This window comes from Athene noctua, chromosome 1 (genome assembly GCF_965140245.1).
Source record: "Athene noctua chromosome 1, bAthNoc1.hap1.1, whole genome shotgun sequence".
Classification (NCBI taxonomy): Eukaryota; Metazoa; Chordata; class Aves; order Strigiformes; family Strigidae; genus Athene; species Athene noctua.
Window position 1 is genome coordinate 76,162,527 of NC_134037.1, and position 27,713 is coordinate 76,190,239.

Below are 27,713 nucleotides of genomic sequence, written 5' to 3' on the forward strand. Positions count from 1 at the left end.
TATTTTGATAGACCTGCCAGCAGAAAGTTGTAAAGAAAAATTTCACTGAAAGTGTAGCCTGCCCTTGAAATAATCTCAGTAAAGTGAAGATGAAATTTTCTGTTTGCTGCAGTATAATCAATTCTATTTCTCATTGGCTCTACAATTAGTCTGGTCAAACTTTAACACAGACTTGAGAATAAATTCAACCATAGCAGTCAGAATCAACTGACATTTCGAAAAATTGCCTTCTGTCTCAGCTTAGTGTTTGCATGTATTTATTCAAAATAACACACACTCTGAAGATCTAAAAAAATAAATTCAGACGCAAACAAAATAACAACATTATACTGCAAATAACTCTGCCTTTCTGTCTTTTCCCAATTTCTTGTCTGTGTGCTTTCTGAGTTACAGATGTACAGGTTCCATTAGAATCCACACCTTCATGAATGTTCTCCACTTTACAAGAGTAAAGTATTTCCTAGGGCCCATTTCAAGATACCCACAGCTTCATTCACAGATCACTGAGCAGGCATCGGTCTGCTCAGACTTCTCTTTTAGTTTAGGTATGTAAACAAACTATTTTCCCCCCGCCTCTTAAGGGTTTAACCATTTTCAAACATTTCACTTGGATAAATAACTATTGAATTATTAAGCAAATTACTCAAACCAATACTTAATGCAGTTCATAGGAAATACAGGTTCCTGGCGTTTTCTACTTCATACTGAGAGCAACCCTTTAGATGGATTACGATTAGAAACCATCATGACACCTCCTAAAAAAATTTACAGAGACTCAAATTTCTCATATGATTATTTGATAGGTAAAATTATCTTGCAGGCTGGTTTACAGACAAGAGAAGGCACAACAGTGCTCAAAGACTGTAAAAAATAGCAGGCCAGCTTTGCCAGGATGATGAAAGCTCTGTGAACCTTCCTTTCTTCAAGGCTGCCTCCCCTTCAGGAACACCCCGTGAGCAGAGGGATCTTGTACAACTACAGGATTGTTATGCGTAATATTTAATCTCCCAACCAAACACACCTGAATATAGCAACTAGCCTATACTGTATCAGCTTCAGAATCAAACTTAAAACAGCATCTGACATCAAAACAACTAGAAGGGAACTTACATACAGACAAATGCTCATATGTACATTTGCTTTTCTTACCTGTGCCCCCAAGTCATTGTAAAGAAATTTCAATGCTGTCAGTTGTTCGTCCATCCCTTTGGGATTGTCTGTCTGTTGTTTCTGTACAATCTGCCTTCCTGTCTTGATGACAGTTTCAACCTCCAATTTCACCTCACTGAGGGTTTTATAGAGTTTCTAGAAACACAAATATGTATATATCAGTAATCGATTTCTAGCGCAGACTTTCAGACTTCGCTTCACTTGGGGACCTGATCATCAGATTGAATTTAAACTCTAAGCTTCCAGTTAAGAGCAATGCCTCCAAGATTTCAAACTCCTGATGTTCCATATTTTATTCTAATTTTACTTTTCAACCAAAAAATAATTATCCCGATAATTTAGCAGCGTTTACTCCATTACATCACATGTGGCAAGGCAAACATTGTGATCTGTACTTGATCTTATGCATAGTGTAGTTCCAATACTAAGAAACAAGCAAACTTGCCCCTGGAGTCATGCTTCTCTGAAATACAAGGATAATCCAGGGAAAGGAGTTTATAAACAAATCAGACATTCCACCACATCTGCGATCAGCAATCCACTACTTTCATGTCCACATTCTCACTCAGAAGAATTAAGAGTTTTTAAATTACCAATTGTTCTGTTGGCATTTTGCAAAGGGTTTGCAAAGAAGAATCACACAAGAAACACACACCCCCCCCAAGCATGAGTTATGAACATTGCATACTTACCATGCAACTGTCCAGATGAGCTTGGATTATGTCTGGGTCAGTATCCTTCACATCCAAGACATGAAGTTCGGCTTTTACACCATCCAACACCCGCTTGCAATCCAACATGCGCTGCTCAAAATTGGCTGGTTTCTGGAAAAGCTGGTACTTTGTAGATACTTCGCGGAGTTTTCTCTGTTTTAATGAGCATTATGTTAAAAGATTGTTTAGATTCACTGTCTGCACTTTAGAATATAACATTTAAAGTATCTGTCCCCACAGATTCTAACTCATCTCTCCTGTCACCACAACTCAGTATACATGGCAACTCTACTTGCCAAGCCAAATTCCATCACCTATGCCTAATCTCTACCCTGAGTTGCAAGAGAGCTATAATTTCGTATCATACAGTTTCAAAATATCCATTCTACTAAAATACAGAGACTTTCTGACTTTCAGCATTTACCCCACAATACTTATGAAATTTAGGCTTCCTTATTCAATTCATCTAGTGATACTTGTTTCCTAATGAAAAGCACATAAAAGCATACACTATTTACTTCTGAGATTCGGTTGACCACACCAAGCAATTTACAGGCTGACAATAGCAGTGTGTAACTGAAAACCAGAAGCTCTTCACATTTAAATTCTTAGTGCAACTCTCATTTTTACCTGCAAAGCATCCAGCTGAGTTCCACCACGGGGAGACCTGCATTCAGGAGAAGCAGGAGGGAAAGAGCGAGCACTTTTCTTGAGCTCCTCTAAAGTGGATTCATGAGCTGCAATCTCAGCTTGAATTTTCTGCCACGTCATAGAAACAGGAAAAAAAAAATGTTACAAAATTGCTTGCAGAGAGGAAAAGGAACTTGCATACCACCTACTACCCAGCAGAAATAAATTCTCTCTGTAAAAGTTAAACACTACCAGGTTTATTTTAAATATTCTGGCTCTGGTTTCTAAACTGAAAGCCATTAAGATTGTTATTCAATACAACCTTCTTAAAACAGGAGAACAATTGAGATTACAGAAGATATCACCTAGTGTATCAGCACAGGACTGAAATGAAGCTTTCATGGATTACTAAATCTAGGCTGAGCACTGACACGAGATATTTCAAAATGTTTCATAGTGAAAAGCCATAGTGGAATACCTGGGCCTCCTGAGGCATCTGAAATGCATCTACCCTATCAGTCAGGTAAGATGTCAGCTGTCTATCCAGCTCCGCTAAATTTTCCTGCAAGACCTGCAACATGTGGTCAGTTTCTCTCATGGTCTGAAGCTGCTGTTCCAACGTGATCTGCCGGCTCACCGCCTGAGTGGGACAGAAAGGTAAGACAAAATGGAACAGTAATTCAATATGAATGATATTAAACTTTATATATCAAAACAAGGTGGGGAGACCCAAAAAATCCTATGCAGAAGGGCAGTTTAAAAAGAGCAAGCCTTAGACAGCAGCAATATCTGAAGCCTGCTGTGATTCATACCAGTAACTGACAAGCAGTGGCACAGGAGAGTTTTGCTGCTAGATACACAAGATGGTGAAAACAGGTGTCTCCTATCATCTCAAAAGAAAGTATTTTGTTAAAAACATACAGGTTTTAAAAACTACCTATTCAATGGGTATCAGGGACTTTGTAGTACACTACAGATTAGTATTGTTTGATGTGTAAACCTGCACATTTTCTTTCAAAACAATAAACTCTTACAGTGTGAAAACAGAGGTTCACAGTTCCTTCCCTCCATTGCCTCTCCCTTCAACAGCAAAACTTCTAAGTACATCTGAAACAGCACTACTTGCATGGAAACACAAATTCCACACTATCAACACATGCACAGACCAACGGGTGCATACACACACACAGAGATGTGGAAAAGTTGTCAACAGCCCAGTATGTCAGTGCTGTAGCTGCCAAAACAGATAATTTTTATATAGCAATAAATACTGTTGTAACAGGAAAAACAATAGTGAACACTAACTTAAATGACAGCACATAGCCCCCAGCTGAGGGCACTGCATTCATGTTGCTCACTGTAATGAGGATGAACTGAAATTCCCTCTGTGACTGCACTCTGGCAGTGACAGAAAAACACTCCCATCCTACAATTTGGCAGGGGCCTTTATTACTGGGATACAGAACACAAGTTACAAATTTATGCAAACTGAAATACAGCTAGTCTTCCTCTACTTGTCTAATCTTTTCTAGATTTAATTAAAGTATGAGAAGAAGGGGACAACGTAATAAATGGAGAATGAGAAGAATGTTTTCCTTCTGTTCCTTATTTCAGTGCGACTTCTTCCTAGTTATTTCAAAGAGTGAAAATGTCTCTTACGTTCCTCATTTTTACAGTTAGTGTGCAGCACACCAGTATTTATGGCAGTAGGAAGGGAATATCAACCTCAGTTATTGAACTGTCCCCCTTGAGATTCAAATTGCCTTTTTGGCAAAATTACCTAAAAAAATACTGGGGATCCTTGCAGTGCAAAGCTGTGCAAGTGTGCAAAACAAAACCTGACTCAAGTCAGGAAAAGACCAAACATCTTTCTCATAGGGCATTATTCCAAATTGAAAACAGCTGACAACACTGTGAAGGTTTCTCCTCTTTTCCTGTATTGCAGTCCTGCATCTATGAATTCAGCTATCTAATAAGAATCATTTCAGGCCACTGAGATGAAAAACCCAGTCTACTTCAACCCTGCCCCCAAATTCTTACCAAATGACTCAATTCCTCATAGCGGGCATTGAAAGTCTCCAATTTTTCACTGATGATGTCATCAAGAATCCCTCCATCAATCAGTGTCTGTCCAAGTTCCCGAATCTGGGTTCGATTATCAGCCGGATGACGCAGGACGGATTCCAGGGACTAATCAGCAGAGAAAGTTTCAAAGATTAAGACACTGATTATTACTGAATTTTCAGAGGTGGAAATCTGGCTGCATGTTCAGAAGTTCTACACTTCAAATGTCTTGAGAGTGCTCTAAAAGCATGAATTAGTTATAGCTTAATCCATGATGACACAGACAAATACAGTGGTCATTTTGCTTTAGATAATTAAACTTCACAGCACTTCTCACATATTCACATCATTTCATACTATAGTGCTGGAAGGAATTAATCAATTTACACAGGACAGTGGCAAGCATACAGTTTTATCATTGTACCAAGTATAGCACAATCGTGTACAGCAAAACTCAGCTTTTGGTGGAGGATCTTACAAATATCCATTCCAGATTCAGAGTAATGTTCATTTAACCTGAAGAATCAGAATATTCAATGCATTTCAGTATCCTACTGAAGCGCAGAATTATTTTTTTTTTTAAATGGAGCTATCTGAAAACTTACAAATTAGATAGAATGCCTACAATACCTCAAGAGCGTCATTGACAGCATCCAATTTATCAGGCAGATTTTCTGTCATTTGCACCCTTTCTTCCAGATTGTTTAGCCAAGCTGTTTCTAAATCAAGATACTGAAGCAACTCAATCCAACAGGACCACACCTCCTAGGAACAACAGAAAAAACATGTTAGCCTAGAATGCCAGGCATAGCTCATATACCGTATGAATAGCTTCAAGAAATTATGTTTGAGACATTCATCTAAAATAGGCAAGTAGAAAATATTCAAAAGCATGCCATTGCACAGTAAGTTCTCGACAGAAAAACCTGCAACTCAACTACAGCAGTAAGATAAAAAGAAATATGCAAAATACACAGTCTTTACACTCATGCTAAAATTATCACCAACATCCAGATTCTTGTAATGATTTAGATTGGAACAATTGTTACAAAGAATGTAACAAAATGCATCCCCTCCTCTTGAAAGACAGGACAGACACAGCCTACCCCAAACTATAATCAACTTGCTTAATTATCATTGTATTTCAACCTTTAATCTCTGAGAAGTTATTTTTGTTGTTTTGAAAGACACATGGATGGATAACAGAGCTGTAAGATGAGGTTACTTATTTGCACAAGTGTTGCTTACAATACAAATTATAAAAGCAAAGTTAGATGGTGTCTCACAAGATTGAGATTCCAAGAATGTCATCTCAAGTGAAAGTCATCTTGGAAAGGAGCCACAGCAAAATGCATTTATGCTGAAGCTACTGGATTCAGTGACAAAACAGGATATTTTCAGTGTCCTTCTCCATTCCTCTAGTGCCACCTGCCTCTGTTTTACTAAGCTGAGAGCTGTCATTCTTACCTCCAAAGTGTGGCATTTCCCCCGGATCCGATTGCACAATAGCTGGTAGTTCTCCAGCACAACATTCAGCTCGGTTGCCAGGTCTTGACCACTAGACGGCACTTTGGTGGCCAACATCTTGATGTTGTCTTTGAGAATCTTCACCCGCACCTCTTTCTGCAACACATCCTCCTTCGCTCTCTGCCCAAAGAAATGTATTACACAATCAGTCCTCAATTGCCCTACAGCCAACTATTCACCACTCAAACCAAGATCAGCAATTTAACCTTGGAAGTGTTGCTATGAAAATATTCTTGGGTCTGAGCACAACAAAATATGGCACTGACTTGCATGGAATTCAGATTATGTTAGTAAGTGTTGAAAAATACTATTTTATTAAATATACTGACATATTCACCATTTCAGGTTTGTTCATTAAAAATCTGTAACTTCAAACAAAAAAGATTAAGTTCAGCGATATTTATACCCTAGCATGCAGATATGAAAAAGGGAAATGAACCAGAAAAAAAAAAATAGAGGTTTACTAAAAACAAGCATATCAGGAGAAAAAGGTAAGTGAATTTACAGAAGTTATGATTTTGAGAGCTCAGTTAACTGTCTCCCAAGCTTATCCAGGAAAGATGATGTAATTACCCAGGACACGTGCAACTACAAAATTGGAACCTCTCCCATGGCTGTTGGGTGTGCTGAGGAACACGTGAAAAAGACTACCAGAGGAATTCCTTCAACCCAACTGCACTTGTAGTTTGATAACAAAAGTATAGGATAAGCACAGTACAACTAACACGTAGGCCTGAAGAAACCATATTATCCGTTGTCAAATTTTCCCCTAACCAGAATTCAGGAAGCAGGACAGCTGAAGACAGATCATGCAGACCAGTCTGAACCTGTCTGTTGAGACAACTAGAAGGCTCCAGAAATAGAGACTGTCCCATATCTCTCTCTCTTCAGGTTTCAAAGACAGTTTTATGAAGTTGAAAACCTTTCATATATAAGGCACTGCACTTACAGTAGAATTTAGTACATGACAGCATTATTGTTGCACATATTGTTCAAGATGTCTTCTAAATGTGAGGCAATCAAAAAAATGCCTGTTAATGGAAGGTCAAAAATGGAAAATCTGGGCAACATTATTAAAACCACCTAGCCTCATTCTAAACCTACTCCTTCAAATGTCAGCAGGAGTTCCACTGTTCAAGTGAGAGCAGAATTAGGCAAGCTTAAGAGTTTTTCTAAACTTTATGCAAAAAATGCTTTTAGTGAAATATACAGAGTGTTCTTTCCCAGTCCTAAATATATAGTCCCAACATAATATTCTTACTGCAAATGAAAGAGGATATGCAAGTGTTACAGTAAGCTTACTGGATCACTGATATATCTGCCAAATTGAAAATTACAGAATATAATCTGGATTTGACAAACGTAAATGTGCTCAGTCTCTCAGATTTGCCCATGAGAAGAAGGTTCATTCTTTTCTTGGCTTGTGTTCAGCAGACTGTCAGACTATATGATCTCAAAAGGCTTCAAAGGACACGAATATATTAAAACACTTGTTAAAGACTGCTTCAGAAAGCCCCTTCAAAAAAGAACAATTCAAAGCTTCAAATAGATTTGTCAAAGCACTTGTAAGGGACAAAAAATTCTTTATTTTATGCTCCATCAAATAACACTGCAGTGGATACTCATTTAAATAACGTGCATACAAGTCAAAACATTTGTGAAGATATGTCTGAACTCTTAGATTTAAAAGCAGAATTATTGTTTACTCTGCACATACATCCAAGAAAATTATCTATTCAACCAGTAATTTACAATGAGACAAAAATAGCTCATTCCTCTCCATTTTTTTAGCCACTAGTCCCAAAATTAGAGAAGTAGGGACCAGTATTACTGTTTGAAATTGTTTTTCTAAATGTGGAGTTAGTATTTCTAGGGGACAAGAAACTGAAGCCCAACAGCTAGAAGCAGGAGAATATGTTTTCACAGCCACTAATTTACACAGGTATAATATCACCTTTTCTTTTTCTCTCAAGTTTCATCTCCTGCAACGATTTTCCATATTCTTAGTGTTTAATACGCTATACATAGCAAGCCTGGCTCAACAGCTGGGCAAGCTGCTATTCATTATGAAATGCCTACCCCTCATGGCCAAATAGAACATCTGCTTTTATAGTTTGTGCTTTAAAATAAAAATTCCACAAAGCAAAGCTGAAAAATACCACTAATCTTGTCATGACCTGAGCTCCTTTCCACGTAAATAATAATTCCACAAAAGGTCAACCTCCAAAGCCATTAAATTTTGTTTCACTTTAATCAGGTCTCTACAATGACCTAGTATTCCTGACCTTCATTTCCTCCACCGCATTCTCTAGCTCTTCAGGGGACTTGTATTCAAAATCTTTCTCCAAATATTCTTCTTCAGCTTGGGTCATCCATTCTTGCATCTCTGCCAAATCCTTCTTCAGATTTACAGCTTTTTCCTGACTTTCAGACAGGCGATTTTTCTGACTAACGATCTAGAAACCAAGGTGGAGGAAGAAACAGCAGTTTTGTTACTTAAATGTCCTTGTATATATAAAAAACCACAAGTCTTTCTTAAAAAGTTTTACTACCAAAATATTTTCAGGGCTTTTTAATTAACAAAAGACTTTTACACACACACACTAACTCATGATCCCCTTTTTATCAAATCAACAAAATCTAGAGATGAGGGAAGGAGAAAAATGACCTTTTTTAATTTATTGCATGTAAACTGGTAACAATCCCTGTAAAAAGTCAGAAAGGGAAAAAAACACCTCTCTGATCCCAGAAGTTAGATTTATCTTTATACGGAGCACTAAAACACCCTTCAGGCCTCCTTTCTTTCCACAAGCCAGGCAATCTGGACTCTATATCAACAGCAAGGTTCTCCAGCACAGATCCTCGTCAGGCATTGCAACTGAAGTAGTATGTTTCTACAGACAGTAGGAATCTTCCACCCAAAAGAAACAACCAAATACACCAGAATGAAGTGGTAATCTATTTACAGCCATTTATTTTTTTAAAGCTTCTTGGAAGCAGGCAGAAATTACACAGAACCAGAATAATACTCCGCATTTCAGGAACAACAGAACAAAAAGGTCAGACTTCCCTCCTACCCACCCCAGAAAGAACAGCATGAGGCAAAACGAACAAATAAATTTTTGGTTACAAACAATTAAAGGAGTTCCTGTGCTCCTTCCAGTTAGGTACTGAGAAGTGCATGTATTCAAACAAAACTACTGTTGCACACGTATTCCCTAACGTATTCGCACTTCTGAAGGATTCACTGGTCTAAATTGGATTGCAGCCGCTTTGGTTGTGTGCCATTGGTAGGATGGTGAAGCGAAGCAGGGAACCAGTGGGATGAGTATGTTTTACTCGTTCCACCGTCAGACAAACATCTGCAGTAACAAGCATGAGCAACATGTGGAGAACTCACCTGTTTGCTCAGTTTCTCCCACTGAGTTTGACAGTCTACTAGCCTAGACTTTGCCCAAGTATTTATGCTTGCAATAGGCTGAGCTCTTAAAGCAGACTCTACTTCTTTCATTTCTTTCAGTGATGGTTCAATTGTCTCCATTTCGTTGACAAATATCTGAGCAGAGAAAATGAACATTCTTCTTTAGCAAGACATTACACAGATTCATAGGATACCAATAATTTTGTATTTTTTAATTATATCAGAGAAACTTCAATTAAAAAGTAGCTTTTCAATTTAAAAAAAAAAAAAAAATCTTGATGCTGTGTTCAATACCAGATGGTTTAAAACAGTCCTTCAGTGGCCCAAAACATCAGAACTTTGCAACTAAAAAAACAGAATACAGCTTACCATACATAGTGCAAACGTTCTCACATAACAAATGTCAGCACCAGAAGAACTGAAGCTTGAAGATTAGATGCACTAAATACCCTAATCTTTCTAGCATACCTCAGATGCGTATTCTCCCAGAAACAAACATCTGAAGGTACACTCTAATTACTTATTATGAGATAAAATTCTACCTATTTGTGATCATTACGTGCCACTGACTAGGAAGGAATCTGACTTGTAAGGCACATACAATCCCTAAACCCTAGGAGTTTCATCAGAGTTATTTGCTTGTTAATTGTATTGCCCTTGGGAGTTGAATGCAGAACGCACTTTTGACTCACAGATTAAATGTTCTAATCACAACATTGGAAAAAAAGATAAACTTTTTCAGAGGAAAAAATGTCAGCTTGTAGATGAGTATTTGTAAATATAGTGAAGACCTTTGAAAAGTACAGAGTTATGGCTACACACAAGGAATCAATTAAAGTGTGCCCTGAGGAAAGATAAGACAATTTTTCTGGCAGTCTTTACGGAATGTGTCATGGACAGTATTTAATAATACAAGCAAAATAATAAAAAATATATGCTAGTCATTTATTCCAAAAGATTCCTTAAAAGAGCAAAACTCACTGTGCACTGGTCAAGTTGTCTTTGAAGTCCTTCAGTATCTCCTTGAACAGCCTTTTCTGTCATTAAGAAGTCTTTCACACCATCCATCCATTTCTGAACAACTTTTGAATCAGCCTAAATCAAATATAGTAATGAAGAGCTGAAACAATGCTGTGATGAAGAATATACAGCTGTTGCATTTCAACTTCTAGCAGGGTCAATATTCTACAAGCTGCTAGCACAACCTTAGTTTTGAATCAGACCACCTTTAGTTTAATTTTTGGTTTTCCTTGTTTGCCTTTTCCCTCCCCTCAATTTCTCTGTTCTCAAATTCACATGAAAATTAAATTCAGTAGTGATATTCTCCCATCTACATCACAGCATAGTTTAATTGACACTGTGCTGCTCCAGGCTATCTATCACACAGAAACACAGGATCGAGTAGAGGCAAGCATGGCTTCAAGAAGTATGTGGCTACCCTCCACATGAAGGACCCGGCTGAAGGCTGGGAACAGCATTTTGCTGATGACACAAACCATGTACAACTGCTTCCACCACTCTTGTTCAAGAGACATATTGCACTCCAAGGAAAAGAGAGGGCCCTATAGAAATATGTGGGGAAAAGAGGAGGGAGAAATGCTAAACATACCTGACAGGTGGAAGCTATAGCATAGGAAAGCCATTCACCTTGCAGAGAAACACAGTCATAAAAGGTAAATACCACAGAGGATTAGACTACCCAGTAAAAACAATCTAGCTGTTTGAGGCCAACAGCAGCTACTGTACTCACTAGAGAAAATGCACGGGGGGGGGGGGGGGGGAAGTAAATACATACACAGTCTCAGAGTTATCCAGCAATATTTGGCAGCTACTTTATATCCTGTGATGAAGTCAGTGAGGAGGGAGACAAGAGCATTGCCATCTCCTTCCCATGCAATTGTGGATGTTCCCAATCGCTCTTACAAACAAAACCACCACAAACTTAGAACAGGGAGGAAGTTTTCTCTTGTCCTGGTTCAACTGAGTTATACGATTGTCGCTTGTTGGACTTTTTTTAATGAACATTTTTGGACTGTTTGGTCCAGTTTTTTTAATAGACAATCTTTTTATTCTGACACAGTCATCATCACAGCACACTGTTATTGAGAAGCAGAGTCAAAGCTCATCAGCTTCACCTTCTACTCTGCATGTCAAAGAAAGCACACACTTCGATTCCTTAAAACCCTTGCAGTAACAGTTCTTTCAAAATCAATGTAACACACTGCTTTGCAAAAAATGTCTGCACTAATGAAAACCCATTAGACTAAGATCATGTTTATTTTTAGGCCAATGCTACCATTAGAGGTCAAAGTCGTGACATTTTCTTCGTTCCTTTTCCATTTGGGGGGAATTTCCTACAGCTGATTAGCCTGAAAATCATCTTCCAAAAACACAGAACCCAAGAAGCTTAACAGTGAACCATGGCTTAATGTAAAAAATACATATTTATAAAGGCTGCCATTTGACAAGGCATTTTAGCATATACCTAATTTAGCTTGCTTACAGTAAGCTACTTACATAAGTAGCTGAAGTGATTTAAACGGGATTACTCAAAGTTAGGCATACATTTCAATAACTTGCTGAATCACAAGCCAAGTCTATAGAAGTTTAATGAGGTAGATGCTCCTGCAGTGTGCAGGTAAAGAATTACCAATGGTCAAATAGGTTGTTGATGTACAAGAGCTCACAATTTTTAGACATGAATTAAAACACTGGACCAGTTTCTAAAATTTATTCCAGGCAGGAACAAAGATCACATGTGTTGAATTTTATCTTGTCCACTCCTAGAAAAACCACATGATGTACAGCCATGCAATAGGTTTAAAAGAACTGGAGATGATAGGGAGAGACACAGCAAGCCACGCATTATTAGAGGTATAACAGAGACTACATGATACAGAAATTTTCTTGTAGAAATCACAAAAAGGCCACCTGAATGGCAGGACCCACAGGCAGATCTGCTACTGACTTGCTCATCAGAATAACAAGGACATTTTTAAGCACCACTTACTGTTAAAATGAAAATACTTATTTACAGTTTCTTTTCAAAAACCTAAATGTGAGCAGTGTTGTTTTGGGAAATGCCTGTTTTTAAAAGATGAATTAGGAAAAAAAGAAACCTTAAAAATAAAACAACACTTGTGTGTTGCACAGGACCACGTGTTCTCCAAGGGTTACCATTCACACATTTTTCTTTTCTCCTCCACTTTTAAATTACTGTGTTTCATTTAATAGCCAAACACTTCATCTCCTCTCTTAACCAAGGAGATCCTGCCCAGCCATTCTCTAAAATAATCTTGTCTCTGGTATCACATCTCCAGTATCAAGCCATACAGTGTCTGCACCAGGACCATATACCCATTCTCCAGTATCAATCTTTCTCGCAGTGCAAGCTCCATCCTGATCTGTCCAGTGCCATCCACAACATTTTTATTCAACTTGCTCCACATTCTCATTTTTATGAATAAAGTGCTAAACTACAAAAATCTGTATAGATTAGTACCACTCCTTCAAAAGGAAAAATCAGAGACTACAAATAGATGACTGTCCATCCACTGACAGCTTTGAAACATTTGGAAAATACAGGAACTGTGTACTTAATTCAGTTAATGAAAAAACACCCCCACTGTAAGCCTTGTATTTCTACAGATAGCACCACTGTGTATTTCCTTCATTTTCAGTTAATTAATAATTACGTCCATTGTATCTTCTGCTTTAATTTCTTTTTCAGCTTTTTGACTTCTTTTTAAGGTAACAGGAAAATTTTAACATCTCAGGACAAAATTCTGTTCTCAAATTTATACAACAGTGCACGGCTTCAATGCTGCGCTCTCTATAGCTCTTCATAACTTCCATGGGCATAAAAATCCACATCTTCCATCAGTGAGTGCTTCATATACATGGTGGTACGAACATCACTTTGAACAGCTGTGGAAAACAGGGCACTTCACCTTTGGCTGAAAAAACTGAATATTTGATTACTAAATAAAAACCTGCTATGCTAATACTGCACACATGTACCCTACTCAGTCAAACATGAGAGAGAATTTCAGTTTTCAGAAGCCATTCCTCACCCAGTTACAGCTGTGATTTAGGAAAGCAGGTGCATGTACAGACCACTCAACTGAACATGATTCAAGCACATAAAAAGAAGAGTTCTGCACTTACAAGACATTAAGGGAGAAAAAAATGCTGCTAAAACTGATGAGGTAAGTAGGTCTTGCTCAGTGTAGCTACAGATAATCAAGGCAACTGGAGAGCTGCAATCATTTGAAGAACAAGACTGATAGAAAGTTCTTAAGCAAAGGACGTTGAGGCAGGCTTACACGCCGAATATTTATTCTGCCATGCTAAATAACTAAGTATAACCAGAGAAAGAAGGAAAGAGAATGAGACACAGTGGGATACTGTACATTTAGGTCAAAGTCGAGAGAAAAATAAATGAGGTGGTGGTTGTTGAAAAGTAATCACCAAGGGCCTCGCTAAGCCTTAAAAGGTAATTAAAAGCTTTAAAATTAAAAGCCTTAAAAGCTCCTGGACCAGCCACCTCACTTTGGGCACTCAGCTCTTGCTGACCAGCAGCATCAGCTCCTCCACAGCTCCACATCATCCCACAGGCTGCTGCAAGTAGCTATAGAAGGATGGATTTGAAGGAACCGGACTAAAAACAGAAACTCTTTCAAATGTAGGTGCACAAGTACACATGTTCCTGAACATGGGGTTGGTTTGTTTTTGTGGGGTTGTTGTTTGGTTGTTGGGGTTTGGGTTGGTTTTGTTGTTGTGGGTTTGGTTTGTTGGTTTTTTTTGGGGGGGGGGGGGGGGGGGAGGATGGGGGGCAGTAGCAGCTGTTATATTTATGCTTCAGGTAATACAGCCTAACATTATTACACAAAACTGTTACATAAAACAATTACATATTTTTCTTCTACATGCAATTCCGCCTCCTATTCAAAGGTTGGCTTGTAGCTTCCACTTATAAATTCACTAGACTGGGCTACCTTATTATCTATGCTATTCATACACACACACCTCCCACAAGTGCATTGCTAGGAGCAGCTCATGTCCTGAAAAAAATAATAGTGAATAACACTATGAGCAGGAGGAAGTTTTTCCCTCCAGCCTTTTTCCCCAAGTAAAACTTTAGTAAAACTAAGCATGGGTGTGCACTCTAAACTTAACTGTCATTTAGTTACAATCCATTACCCCTACTTGGGCTTCTTCCAGCTTTGTGGGTTAGGGGAAGAAAAAAAAAAAAAAAAAGACTTGAGGATTTTACTAATTTCTGAACCATAATCAGCAATGGCTTGTCCAACTTTCACTGCAACATCATGCAAGTCAGTTAGCTGGTCTTACTAATATAAATTTCAGTTTAAACACATGTGTCTACACTTGAGTAGTCATTAAAGATTCTGTCTGGATTAAAATAAAAAGAATTAAACAACCCACAAAACCCACATAGTTTGAAGTCTGAATCCACTTTCAAATAAAAGAACAGTTTTCTGCTTCAGAGGGAGGGGAGAGCAAGACTGCAGGAAACTTTTGGGAAAAGATGGTGGTGTGCACGCACAGCACCAACATTCTGAAGAGGGCCCTCACAGCAAGTTGCTTGTGTTTATAAATTGCGATATATACTCTGTTAAATGGAAAAGAATGTAAATAATTCCACTCCCTAAAATACAGATTTGTTAATTAATGTGCATGTGGCTTTATTCCGAGAGACAGAATCTCTAAAAACACCTTCTTTCTTTTTGAAGTTTAAAATATAATATGAAAATGAAAATATGAAATTTATTTAAAGGCCTTTTAAACATTAGTCTGGGAAAAAAAGGCACTATATTTGGGCTTTATACTGCTGTGATCAGCTTATGCTTTCAAGCTGATACTGAAGAATGGTTAGTGCCTATTTAATTTTTGGATCACAATAATATTGCCACAGGCTAAATCATGATGTATTTAGTTTTCATTATTTTTTTCCTCTCCCCAGAGGAATATTAATAGTCTAGAGAAGGGACTTAAAGCAAACACAAAGAAACCCCTCTAACCAGTAAATACTGAGTCAACCTTGGCTAAGTTACTTAAGCACTTATCTCTACCCTCTTTATCAATGGGTTAAACGTCTATATACCCTTGCTTTTAATCCCTTCATTTTTAAAGCATTTTTTAAAGTATTGGGATTTTCTGTCAGGCAGGATTTCACATATGTGTGCATGTGTATGTATATATACAAAAATATATGAGTGCTTATTAATCTTAATTCTTTAACTTTCCTTACTGACATTTTAGAGACTATCTGCTGAAACTAGAAAACTCACTAAACCTAAGCATTTTCTTTATTTCCTTTTTTAACAGGCTGTACTAATTTATTATGGTTGACAGAAGCCCCACTCAAAGCAGCAGGTATTCTGTAGTAGGTATGGAATTTCAATTTTATATGTCAAACTAGTAATTCATTGGGCATCTGACACCAACCACAATAAAGGGCACTCAGCCCCTGATGGGATCAAGTCTTTAACAGCACAGCTGACATACCCTTGACTTCAGCGTAGCCTTTCCTTCTGGTACGGAAAGAAGAGGAATGCTACTTTTAAGTGAAAAGTAATTCTATTACAAGATAAAATAATATCCTGGACACGTCAAAAGTCCTCTGCTACCCTGCTACAAATACACTACACATGCTTTCAGCCTCTGCCAGACTAGTGGCCCATCAACATTCCACTTCTCAGTCAGCATTATCTGCACTCCTGCATAGAGAAAGGGCTCTGAGTTATTAACAAAAAAATATTTTCGTTTTACCTCAAATATTCTCAACTTGGATGTAATCTCTTCTAGTAGTTTAACATCTTTGGAAATCTTGAGCTTTAGCTTGTCCCAGTGTCCCTGCACATGCTTGAACTCTTGTGTGTAGACCTTTTCCATATCTGAAGAAGCATGTTTCTCCAAAGCCTTTGTTTCTTCAGCAAGTTTATCCACCCTGGGCTTCTGGGCTTCCAGCATTTCACAAACAGTCTACAATAACAACAAAAAAATTTAGAAAAGGTCTGCTTCCAGTACTAGACACACAACAGCCACACACTTCCTTACAAGTGCATCAAAGGTTTTGTTGTGCAGAGCACAGATTCAGTGAAGAGTAATATTCCAGTTATTGCAGTAGAGATGTCCAAACAACCTTTTATGCAGCAAAACCTTTGGCTGCTCTACTGATGCAGTAGCAATGATTACAGAATAGACTGTAAAGCTTGGCCACGTAGCTAAACACAACCAGGCACCTACAACCTCTCCTGTGATGTGCAGTACTGGCACTCAAGGTAGCAAAGCAATGGCTGCACTACACTGCGGTCACAAAAGAAACCATAAAGTAGAGGTAGCAGGATCTCAGTTTTTTCATTCCCCCCACAGATATTTATTTCTTTTAAAAAAGAAAACAAACAATAAAGCCACACAAACAGGTTGAGTGCATCCTCCCAACTTCTGTAAAGTAAAATTATTATAACATCCAGCTGCAATGAAAGCTCTGGATACTTAAGCTTTGAAAGCTACTCTTCCAGCTGGAATATAGGGAGAATACAATCTGAATATATTCACTATAGCATTGTTGATATGAAGAGTCACTTCAACCAGAATAGCTAATTTCTTAATATTAAGGAAAAATAACAGCTGAAGGTATAAGCCAAGACATGAAAAAATGTTGCCACTTCATTAAACCGGTCATTTTGGTTATTTTGTTTAATTTGAGAGAAAAATTTGGAATTAACACATGAAACAGTTACTAATTTCATTAATTTAGATTTGCTAGTGTATACATTTAATGTGTACACGTGGGATGTGCATGCATATATTCTACTGAGGAAGAATCTTTGAGATGCTTATGTTCTCAATTTTACTTCTTATTTACGGGAAGGAAACAGGACAAAGCATACCATTTCCTCTAAAATGGTAGGCAGTCAAGTAGCAATGAGACTGGGAAAAGGGATGTATATTTCTGCAACCAAGCTTTCTGTGCAGAGCGCCACAAACTGAGTCAATACGTGGCTTGGGTCTATGCCTGAAGCACTTATCAGTGCCTGTACGGTGCAGGAGGAGCTGGACAATCCCAGGTCCACAAGCAGCTCATCATCTACAGTTTGTAAAGCTCTCACACCAGCATAGTATCTCCTTTCAGGTTAATTAGTCTCTGAAGAAAAGGGGGAGTATGGATTTGGGCAGAAAAAGGGAAAGACAAGCCTCCAAAGACTAAATGTCATTACAATTCAGCCAGCTTATGGACCAGAAAGTATCTGCCAACTTTAAACAATACAGAAGCAACATTAAAAGAGAAAACCAAGTAACTCAGATTTTTTTAATCTGCTGGTTCAGAAAAACAATGCACTAAAAATATCTATTTGATTGCTCTCTGCTGAATAGATAAGGATATAAAGACACTGCCTCTCTCCACCCAGCAACCAGAGTTGAAGACCTCCTCCAAAGCCACCTGCAGCCCTCTTATGCTACCACACAGGGAAAAAATACATGTTTATGAATTAAGCATGATTCCACAAAAGCAGTAGGGGACAGTGGAGGGGACAGGAAATTATTTTTGTCTATGGTTTCTTTAAAGAAAAAGAAAAGGTACTGGCAATGACTGATTTCCCCTCACCCCACTCCAGCCCTACCCCAGTAACTGATATTTACAAAACAACTGCCATCCGTAGATTTTCCCATAATTTATAAGCTCGTAATAGGAAGCAAAATACTATTTCTACTGGACAGAATTTGTGCATCAATTACTGTGCTGGTTTTGGCTGAGGTAATTTTCTTCATAGTAGCTAGCATGAGGTCATGTTTTAGATTTGTGCTGAAAATGGTGTTGATAACACAGGGATGTTTTAGTTACTGCTGAGGAGCGCTCACACAGAGTCAAGTCCTTTTCTGCTTCTCACCCCACCCCACCAGTGAGCAGGCTGGGGATACACAAGAAGTTGGGAGGGGACACAGCCGGGGCAGGTGACCCCAACTGACCAAAGGGATATTCTGTAACGTATGATGACATACTCAGCAAATAAAGCTGGGGAAGAGGGGGGGGAAGGGAGTCACAATGTTCAGAGTGATGGCTTTTGCCTTCCCAAATAACCGCTATGTGTGATGGAGCCCGGCTTTCCTGGAGCTGGCTGAACACCTGCCTGCCAATGGGAAGTAGTGAATGAATTCCTTGGTTTGCTTTGCTTGCATGCATAGCTTTTGCTTTACATATTAAACATATGAGATTTACATATCTCAACCCATGAGTTCTCACTTACTCTTCCAATTTTCTTGCCCATCTTACTAGAGGTTAAACCACAACAATTACCTTTAATGGCTTGCAAGCACTGTTTCCCCTTGAAAAGCAATCTGGAGGCCAGAAAAGTACAGTTACTCTCTCACAACAGCCAAGGAGGATGAAAAGGATGGATTTGTTAACCAGCTGAACCTCAGAGACAATTTAAGCAGGCAGGCACCCCATGTCTTGGTAGGCTATACCCAGTGCTTGAAGGAGAGGCTTACAAGCCTGCACATGGCTGCCTAAGCAGGAGTGCAGGGAGCCCACACTGCTGTGGGGGAGGGACATGACCTCTCCAGGACAGCAAGCCTGAGCAGGCCAGGCACAGCTGCCAGGCAGCTGCAGTGCCGCTCAGTCAGGCAGAGCTCAAAGGCAGCTCCCAAGAGACTGAAGGGCAGGCCCTGGCTCCTGGCTTTCCTCACAGCCATGCTCAGCAGCAAAGAAGCAGACCTTAGATCAGGTCACAACCTGATCCAACCAAGCTCCTAGGAGGTGGATGATCTCAGGGCCCTGCTATCTGTTTTGGGGCTCCTCAGCACAAGAGATACATGGCCATACTATAGAGTGTCTGGGGAGGCCACCAAGGTGGTCTGAGGTGCTGCAGCACTTCAAAGAAGATCCCTCAGAGCCTCCTCTTCTCCCAGCTGAGCAGTTCCAGCCCTCTTGGCCTCACCTCCTACCTCGCCACAAGGCAGTGAGAGAAGCCATGAAATCTGCAGGCTCGGAGATACCCAACCCTTGCCTGCACCACCACCTCGCCCCGAGCAGCCTGTGGTGACCCAGCTTCCAGCAACTGACCCCCAGAGGCTGCTTCCACACATCCCTCCTTGAGCGACTTCCCTCTGAGTAACCTTTTAGTTATCCACTGAAAACAAGGCAGGAGAAAGGAGGATGACAGTAGCTGAATGAGCAACTTCCTCACTTCATTGCGAAGGTAAGAGTTACCTTTGCCTGCTGCAGGGCCTTCTCAACCTTACTGGGTTCGCTCAGTCCAGCAACTACAGACTGCTGCTTGCACTCCAGCTTGTTCAGTGTGTCCTTCAGTTGCTGCAGGGAGTCCACGTAGTCCTGGCTTGGCTGGCTTTCTGTCTCTGGTATTGTTGAAAAAGAGTAATGGAACAAAATACAAGGAAAGGAAGATGCAAATTTTAAGAGATGAGAACATAATAAAATTTATCGGAGTCATTTAGAATCATGTGAGATATAGTTGTACATTGAATCCTACAGAAACCTTTCAACAGTTAAAAAAATCTTCTCCTGATGGCAATGGTTTTTTCCTTTAAAAATAAAGAGGTCTAATGTAAAAATATGTATTATATTGACTATAATAATGAATACACAATGACAAACATACACACACAAAATATTTAAAAACTCAATCCCATTTTTACGATTTTCTTATACATCTAAGCACCTAAATCTCTTGGGATGGGTAGTGTGGTTAAATGAATAGTACTTGGGTTTTTGCATGCCTAAATTTAGTATTATTCATTTGAAAAGTTTTAGGCATATCTACTATTTATATGCAAACACACACACAGATATCTACTATATACAGAATATAAAGTATAGCATATGTAATAACCATATATTACATGTAAAGTTAAATATACACATTACATTAACTGTAGAAGCTAGTATTTTTTAAGTTTTTATATCTATAAAACCACACATACATAAATATGTATTAGTGTAGTGGTAGAATTTGGGTTGGGGTTTTTTTTTTCATTTTTTACATATATATATACACACACACACAAATACATAAAACCAGCAGCTTTCAGTCTGTTGCAGAACAGAAACACTATCTAGAAAGACTGAAGACAGAATTAAAGTTTGGATGGAATATCTGCTTGCATATTTGACTGCATCTCAGACTTTGCTCAAGCCAGCCCTCTGTGGGCAGGTGGCAGCACCTCACTCTGGCATTTCAGAATGAAAATACCAGATTTGGAAAACTGCAGTGAACAGGATTTCAGCTGTAAAACCCATACTGTGGTATGCACATTCTTAGGCCTTGGATTCCTAAACAATTTCATTACTGCCACGAATGAAAATTAATCTGTGTTCTGACTCACCAGGTAGCTTTTCAAAAGCTTCCTGTCAGAACTGTCATATCATTTCTGACTAAGGAATGAGTCAACATTTCTAGAGAATCAGAGTTAGAGTTATCTAGCTTCCTCTTCTCAAAAAGCCAGGATCAATTTTAAGGGGGAGCAGAGGCGGTGGGTAGTTCACTAAAAAGCAAACAGGTGCACTGTCACTAAACTACAGCAGATTCTGAAGCAGAAAATAGTTAAAACTGCCTCCCATTGACAAAAAAAATAAGTCACAATTCCCAAAAAACATGCCCATAGAGATGGAATTGAGTAGTACCCCATGACGGAATTTTCAGAGGCTCAAAGAAGAGCCATGAAAGGATTTAAGTCAGTCAAAGCCTCCCCAGTTCACAAATGATCAAGTGCCACCACCGGTTGTTTCTCAGTTATATGGCTCTGCAAGTTCCTTTACTTTACAGCAATTCCAACTATGCTGTAAATAAACAACTGAAACCCTGAACTGACACTTCCCTCTGTTCTTTAGCAATACACAGTCTGCAGAGAAATCATCATTCAAAAACATACACAAATTTAACATAGGTATATAAGGTATTTTCACCAAGTAATCACTGGTTCAAGTATACTAATTATGCCTCAATTGATGTGTGGCATGAAAAAAAAACAATTAGTATTTTTGACACATCATGTAGTAATTACCAAAATACACAATACCAATAAAATTATTCAAAAGTACACAAACTCAGAACAGTTACAAAATGATCATTCCTCACAGTAAGAATGAAAGCATACCCTGCAATTTGAGCGTGGCAGACATATGTTACTCAATTCTGCATGGATGTAATCAAAGAACGCAGGCCTGGTGCAACACATTATATAGATTGCCTAACAATTTAGTAATTGAGCCTGGTTTTATTACACACAGAATAGTGTTAATGCTCTTCCATTTGGGACCATTAGCAAAACTCTTCCTTGAATTCCTCAGAAACAAAATGAAAACTAAGGAAAAAAACACTCCTTATAGGTCTGTGCTCTTGCTATTCAGCTGTAAAATATTAAACAGAGCTACATATTTTGTGCACTACATTTAAAATCCTTTAGAAGACAGCATGACTGATTTGAATGCTCATAATGAAATTTTTAACACAACAAAAACCCAAGGAGAAAGTGCCTGAAAAAGCCAGCCAGATTCCAAACCACTTCAAAGATGAAATTTCCAAAAGGAATTATGTATGACTAATGTGCTCAAAGCAGCTATGAAAAAGATTAAATTTCACATGCGCTCTTCAATTTTACAAGGTTCTCCTAATCTTCCGTTCTTCATTTCTAGTATTATTTATATCTCTAAGTGTCAGAGACACACAGCTTTACAAAGTATATTATCCACCTTAAATATGTTTTGCTAATTCCTTAAACAGGGTTTCAGGAAAGTTGTATCCTTGCATAATCACATTTAACACTATGGAACAATATATTTTGCAGTGTGCACAGAGGGGGTTGTACAAATGTTCTTTCAGGTGAATAAATAAATTTTGTCAGCCTGACCCAAAGCCTCCCAGAATCAGTAGTAAAACTCTACCAGAATTCAGTGAGTTTTCAATCAGCTCAAAATAACAACAACAAAAAAATCAGAACACAAGTATCAGGAGGGCTTATGTTAAAAAAAAAAAATACAGATATTTTTACCTTTCTTCAGCTCATGGTGACGTTCCTCTAGTTTCTGACGAGACAACTCGAAGCGATCAAGAAAACCACTCAAGCTCTCCTGAATGAAGTCTGGAGGCACCGGCTGAGAGGTGAGTGCCTTGCAGGTAGCTTTCAGATGTTCCAACCGTGGACTCAGACTTGAAAGATGAGTTAACTCCCGCTGTGAAAGATTAAAACCAAAACGAAATCTCACATTTGCCTTGTTAACACAAAGATTTTAATAAGCTACTGCAGCACAGTTCTTCCACATTACTAGGGCAACAACATTAAAGTACTCCTGTGACACAGGTACCAAAATCTGCCATCAAAGCAGATGCCCTGGATGTCTCAGAAATTTTGAGTTACCTTACAGAATAGGTTAAGCTCCTCTGGGGTATTCGGTACTATTAACAGCTTCCAACCAAAATTAAGTTTTGCCAGACTTACCTGACATAAGTCTTTCAGGACTGCTGAGGGCTGGGATGCTGAAGAAGCGTCATTTTTAAGCCAGCCATCCTTCTCAATTACAGTCTTCTCAAGCTCACTCATTTCCTTAAAATAAGCATTTATATCTTCCTGGTACTTTATCTTTCTGTGCACTTCTTCCAGATGTTGAACCACATCTTTCCACCCTGACAATATTTTCTCCATCACAGTTTTTATATCCACTGTAGAAAGTCCTTCTAAAAAGATTATATAAATTATTATTATATTAACTACAACACATTTTGATTAACAGGCATTTAACCTTTCATCTCTTCGGATACAGGTGCACTTTTGCATTAGCATGCAAAATGCTTTGATTCCATGTCCACTATCCATAAAACTGTGCTTATTACTAACAGTGTTTCAGTTCTTATTTCCACATTAATAGTAAAATGAAGAGATATTCCACTTCCATTATTTCCCTTTAATAACTTTTGAATTTATAACAATGACTTGATGACCATCGCGACTCTTCACTATCATGATTCATGTTTAAGTGTTGGTATGTAGGTTTAAGTAAAATTAGCTTTAAGTAAGCTCCCAATGAATTTATCTTTTTAACAATTCTAGACTCCACAAATAAAAAGGGAAGAAGCAAGTTGGAATGCGGCAATAAATTAATTGAAAAGGTAGATGGAAATCCTGTCGGCCTGGAATAACTTACAAAAGCAACACAACAAAACAGGAGATTATTTCCCATTCACAGTGACTACGTGAAGCAATTGCTGCACCATCTTTTTGAGAAAGCATTGTATTACTTAAGGACGCAGCAACAGAAGGTGAACATTCCCCATTCCTTGTTCTTTTATTTCTTCATGTGCCAGAAGTAACTGAGTTTTGCTATATACAAAGAAGTTTCAGTGCAACGTGCATTCAAAAGCATATTCTTGTCACTGCAAGTTTCTGATGCAGATTCTCTTTCAAGGTATCACCTTCTTTTATATAAGGCGTATTTGGGTCATTTGAAAACAGTTCTGTCATTTAGACCAGAGTATAACGAGGAGAGTCTTGTGGAGTTGTTTTTTTTGCTGCACCACTTTAGCATAAGTGGAGCCCAGTGTTCTGGTCAGGGGAGCCAGACAGCTTCTACAAGGGCAACTGAAGACTCTGCTCCACAGATCCCCCCGTGCTTCTCACACTGGCCATACGCTTGGCACATCTAAAATACACAAGCACAGCAACTGCAACCAGCCCCCTAAGAGGAGTGTGCAGGCAACAATCGGTCACTGCCATTACAGCATGGTCTGCACATGCCCCAGGATAGCAATAGGTGTATATACATGCATGCCAGTGCTGTGCATTATTCCACACAGGTGTAGCTGGGCAGGTTTTGGCGAGAAAGACTGTCATTCTGAGCTGGACATAACAGCAGACTAACAAAGCCAGGAGCTGTAGATTATTTTCTATAGATCCCAACCTTTAAGACAGCAAACAACTAGGAAGCAATTTCTGTATCTTATTTTTTGCTAATACAAACCAGTTTTTGAACTATGAGTTCCTCCTTATGATCAACAGATACTGATTTCACAGCCATGCCTTATCACAGCTGAAGGGTTTTATAAAAGAGAAAGGGAAAGAGGATTTCTGTCCAGGTTTGAAGACAAGGAACAGCTACAAATTTTTACAACCTAAACTCCAGGTCAAATCAGTAGCTTCCAGCCATCAGCTGCAGGTCAGTGGCGCCCACTGTAAAAAGCTTCAGCTGTAGTAGGCAAGGGCAGGGGGGAAAAATTGGAGATGCTTAGCAGACTGGGGCATCCAGGCAAAGGGGCTGTCTGGAAAGAATGTGACAGTTGGAAAATCCAAATGGAAATCATCATTTTCCAAAAGGGGTGCTGGACATCCCGTTTATGCAGGACAGTGATACCACCCTTTCACCTGTCTGAATGCTAACCAGTCAGAAACTTCACCAGCAGTCAAGCGCATAGCAGATCTAAAAGACTGTGTCTTTTATGGAGCAAGTCACATTTCACTGATGGAGTTTTTGGCAGGGCTTAAAGATTCAACTTTCACTGATGTTAATTATATGTTTCCAGGGATACGTGTTTTAATTTCTCAAGCATGTAGGCTTCTCTCTTGCCTTTGAGACATAAATTGTGACTGTATCATCAAAATATACTGACAGTTTCTACAAAAATAGAGAAAACTAAGAATAAAAAGAGATATACACGCATTTATCAAGCTTAAATTTGGTTTCAAAATTTCTACTTCTTTCAGGCAGTTATATTTTAAATTCTTATACTTAAAATCTCCACACAATTTAAAATTAAATCAACTCCTTCTCCCCAAGAGCATGTCACTGCCATTTTAAGAAATTATTTCTATTTCAATAAAAATAACCCTTAAAAGGTGCAAATGAACACACATGTTAAACAAAGAGTATTAATTTTTCTTTTCTATAAGCTTTAAATAAAAACAAAACACATATCAGTAACTAGCAAAGGTCAAAATGACCAGTGTCTCTGAAGGAAAGAAAATGGAGGGAGAGGGAAGGAATATATTGCAATGCTTAACTGAAGATACAGTATTTCAAGTATTATTTCCCAGCAACTCATCTGATTAAACCACAAAACAGAAAAACCTTCAATTTGCTTACCTTTTCCCATTTGATCCAAAAGAAGATGTCCACTTTGTTTCAGTTCTTCTAACTTCTGGCTTTTTTCATTTCTTTCTTTTTCAATCTCCTACAAAGTGAACCCCAGAAGAATAGTGTCAAAGGGGGTAATTTTACTTGATGACACCCCACCCATCCCCCCAGTAACATGTATTTTCCCACTACAATCCAAAATACATTCTAGTTTTCTTCAATACGGCACCTTCTGAGGTGTATGTTAGTTCTGTTTGTTTGGAAAACAAATGCAAAAGGAGTTAAATCTCACAAGTATCAGGCAAGCAAGAGACTAGTACAACAGGAATAAAATATTGTTAAAAGGACTGACAGTCCTGCTATGTGAAATCAGGTATTGGGACACCAGCTAAAAACAAGTAATTTGTGATCACAAATTGTAATTATTTAATATGAACCAGTGGAGAGAAAACCTTTTTTAAATAGTCCCTTCACCTCTGTAGTCTCCACTAAGATTTCCAGTAGAAGGGAACAACCTGTTCCCTAGAAGGCCAAACAGCAAGAACTATAGCACACTAGTAATCCACTCATAAGCTCTAGTGCTTCACTCTCCTTCATAAGGAAATTGTGGGGGAAATCCTATGTGACTACCAAGATTTTTAGAGGAACAAGTTCCTCCCTCAAGTCATAACTATTGGTGAATATTCCTTTATGAGTCAACAGGTAGAATACATCCACAGGGGAAAAATTAGTTCCTTGGCCACAACTTCAATATCCTTTGTGATTACAACAAAGTATTTCCAAATTAAAATATTTTTGAAACTCATGTCCAAGGTCATTACTCTGGTTTAGACTTGCTACAGTAAATTCAGAAGCAGCATGCATTTATTTGCACAGTTGGGAAGCACAAACACTGTCCTACCCACTTAGAGCCCTATGATTTAAAAACAGTGCTGTTCATGGGAATCTGGTGTTCATCCTGGAGCCTATTTTATAAAAGGCTAAAAACATTCATGAAGATCTATAAATAAACTATTGGAAGGGTTGTTTGGGGTTTTATTTCCAACAGTACTGCCATTCCAAACATTCCTACTGGCACCATTTTGCACTGCAGCACTGAGAAGGAGTCTCAGATATTTTTAAGTATTGTCTTTGATTTGAAAAGCAGGTTCAGGTTCTTGCTAAAGCTCCAGTAAGCCATCATTAACATAGCAAGCTCAAGGACCAAAAAAGGCAAGAATACATTCCTGAAACAGAATGACTAGAAGATAAAGTAACTATTTTACAGCTCCTACAGGATGCTGTAAAATTATGTATTCTTTCTTGCGGGTCAGTAATACTGTACATGAGTTGTTAACTATCAGGTTTTCTCCAAAATTAAGAGCAAACAATATGTTCAAATATTATAACCACAGACCACTTTGGACCCAAGGTAGTACAGTGTGTGCAGAGTGTCACGGTGTCACGGAATAATTCTAGGGGTCTCTGAGCAGCCCACTGGCCCATCTCTTCCAAAATTATAAAAGTGGTGTCAATCAAGTCCATCTCCAACTATGAAACACGAAGCCAAAATATGCTGCTGAATGGAAAAGATACTAATCATTAAGACAGACATTTATCAGAATTCCAAAGGAGACATCAGTAATACTCATTTTAAAGTTTCCTGTGGACTGTGCAACACAACAGCAAGAGTGTGTCCAGTTGGTCAGAGATATATGTCCAGTTCTGAAGCTATTTAACTGAAGAACTTAATCCCCATGAAGCATGTGGATCAGCCCACACCTCCAGCTGACAGCCAACTTGGAGACAAAATACACTATTCACTAGAACATTATCTTCCCCTTTTACCTTCAACTTTTCTTTCATGTTTGACGTCTCTCTCATCTTCTTGTACTCTTTGATGTCTGTGGCCTGAATGGTAGATTTTGATTTTGAAATCCAGTTCAAGAGCTCAGCACTTTCAGCATCAAACCTGGTTTAAAAGTCAGACATATTTTTTTTTTTGTCATTTTTCCCTATTCAGTCACTCTGTTTTAGAAATCAGAAGTCTTAAAGTTCAGCACATTACTCAAATCCCAAAAAAGCAAGGCTGCACACAAGA

General features: G+C 38.5%; 1 protein-coding gene across 5 annotated transcripts in view; it reads right to left on the reverse strand.

Annotated features, from left to right (window-relative positions):
* UTRN (utrophin) overlaps positions 1-27,713 on the reverse strand; it is a 384,959-nt gene that overhangs the window by 261,148 nt on the left and 96,098 nt on the right. For 4 of the 5 annotated variants that reach the window (XM_074896615.1, XM_074896617.1, XM_074896616.1 and 1 more), the window contains 16 exons: positions 27,461-27,584; positions 25,643-25,730; positions 23,008-23,243; positions 22,561-22,741; positions 19,763-19,908; positions 16,318-16,530; positions 10,507-10,620; positions 9,505-9,660; positions 8,390-8,560; positions 6,045-6,224; positions 5,208-5,342; positions 4,554-4,703; positions 2,992-3,153; positions 2,514-2,642; positions 1,863-2,036; positions 1,150-1,305 (listed from right to left, as the gene is read on the reverse strand). In XM_074896615.1, coding sequence (XP_074752716.1) covers positions 1,150-1,305; positions 1,863-2,036; positions 2,514-2,642; positions 2,992-3,153; positions 4,554-4,703; positions 5,208-5,342; positions 6,045-6,224; positions 8,390-8,560; positions 9,505-9,660; positions 10,507-10,620; positions 16,318-16,530; positions 19,763-19,908; positions 22,561-22,741; positions 23,008-23,243; positions 25,643-25,730; positions 27,461-27,584 — 2,515 coding nt within the window. The remainder of the gene's footprint in view (positions 1-1,149; positions 1,306-1,862; positions 2,037-2,513; positions 2,643-2,991; positions 3,154-4,553; positions 4,704-5,207; positions 5,343-6,044; positions 6,225-8,389; positions 8,561-9,504; positions 9,661-10,506; positions 10,621-16,317; positions 16,531-19,762; positions 19,909-22,560; positions 22,742-23,007; positions 23,244-25,642; positions 25,731-27,460; positions 27,585-27,713) is intronic. The other variant, XM_074896614.1, reaches the window with a different exon arrangement.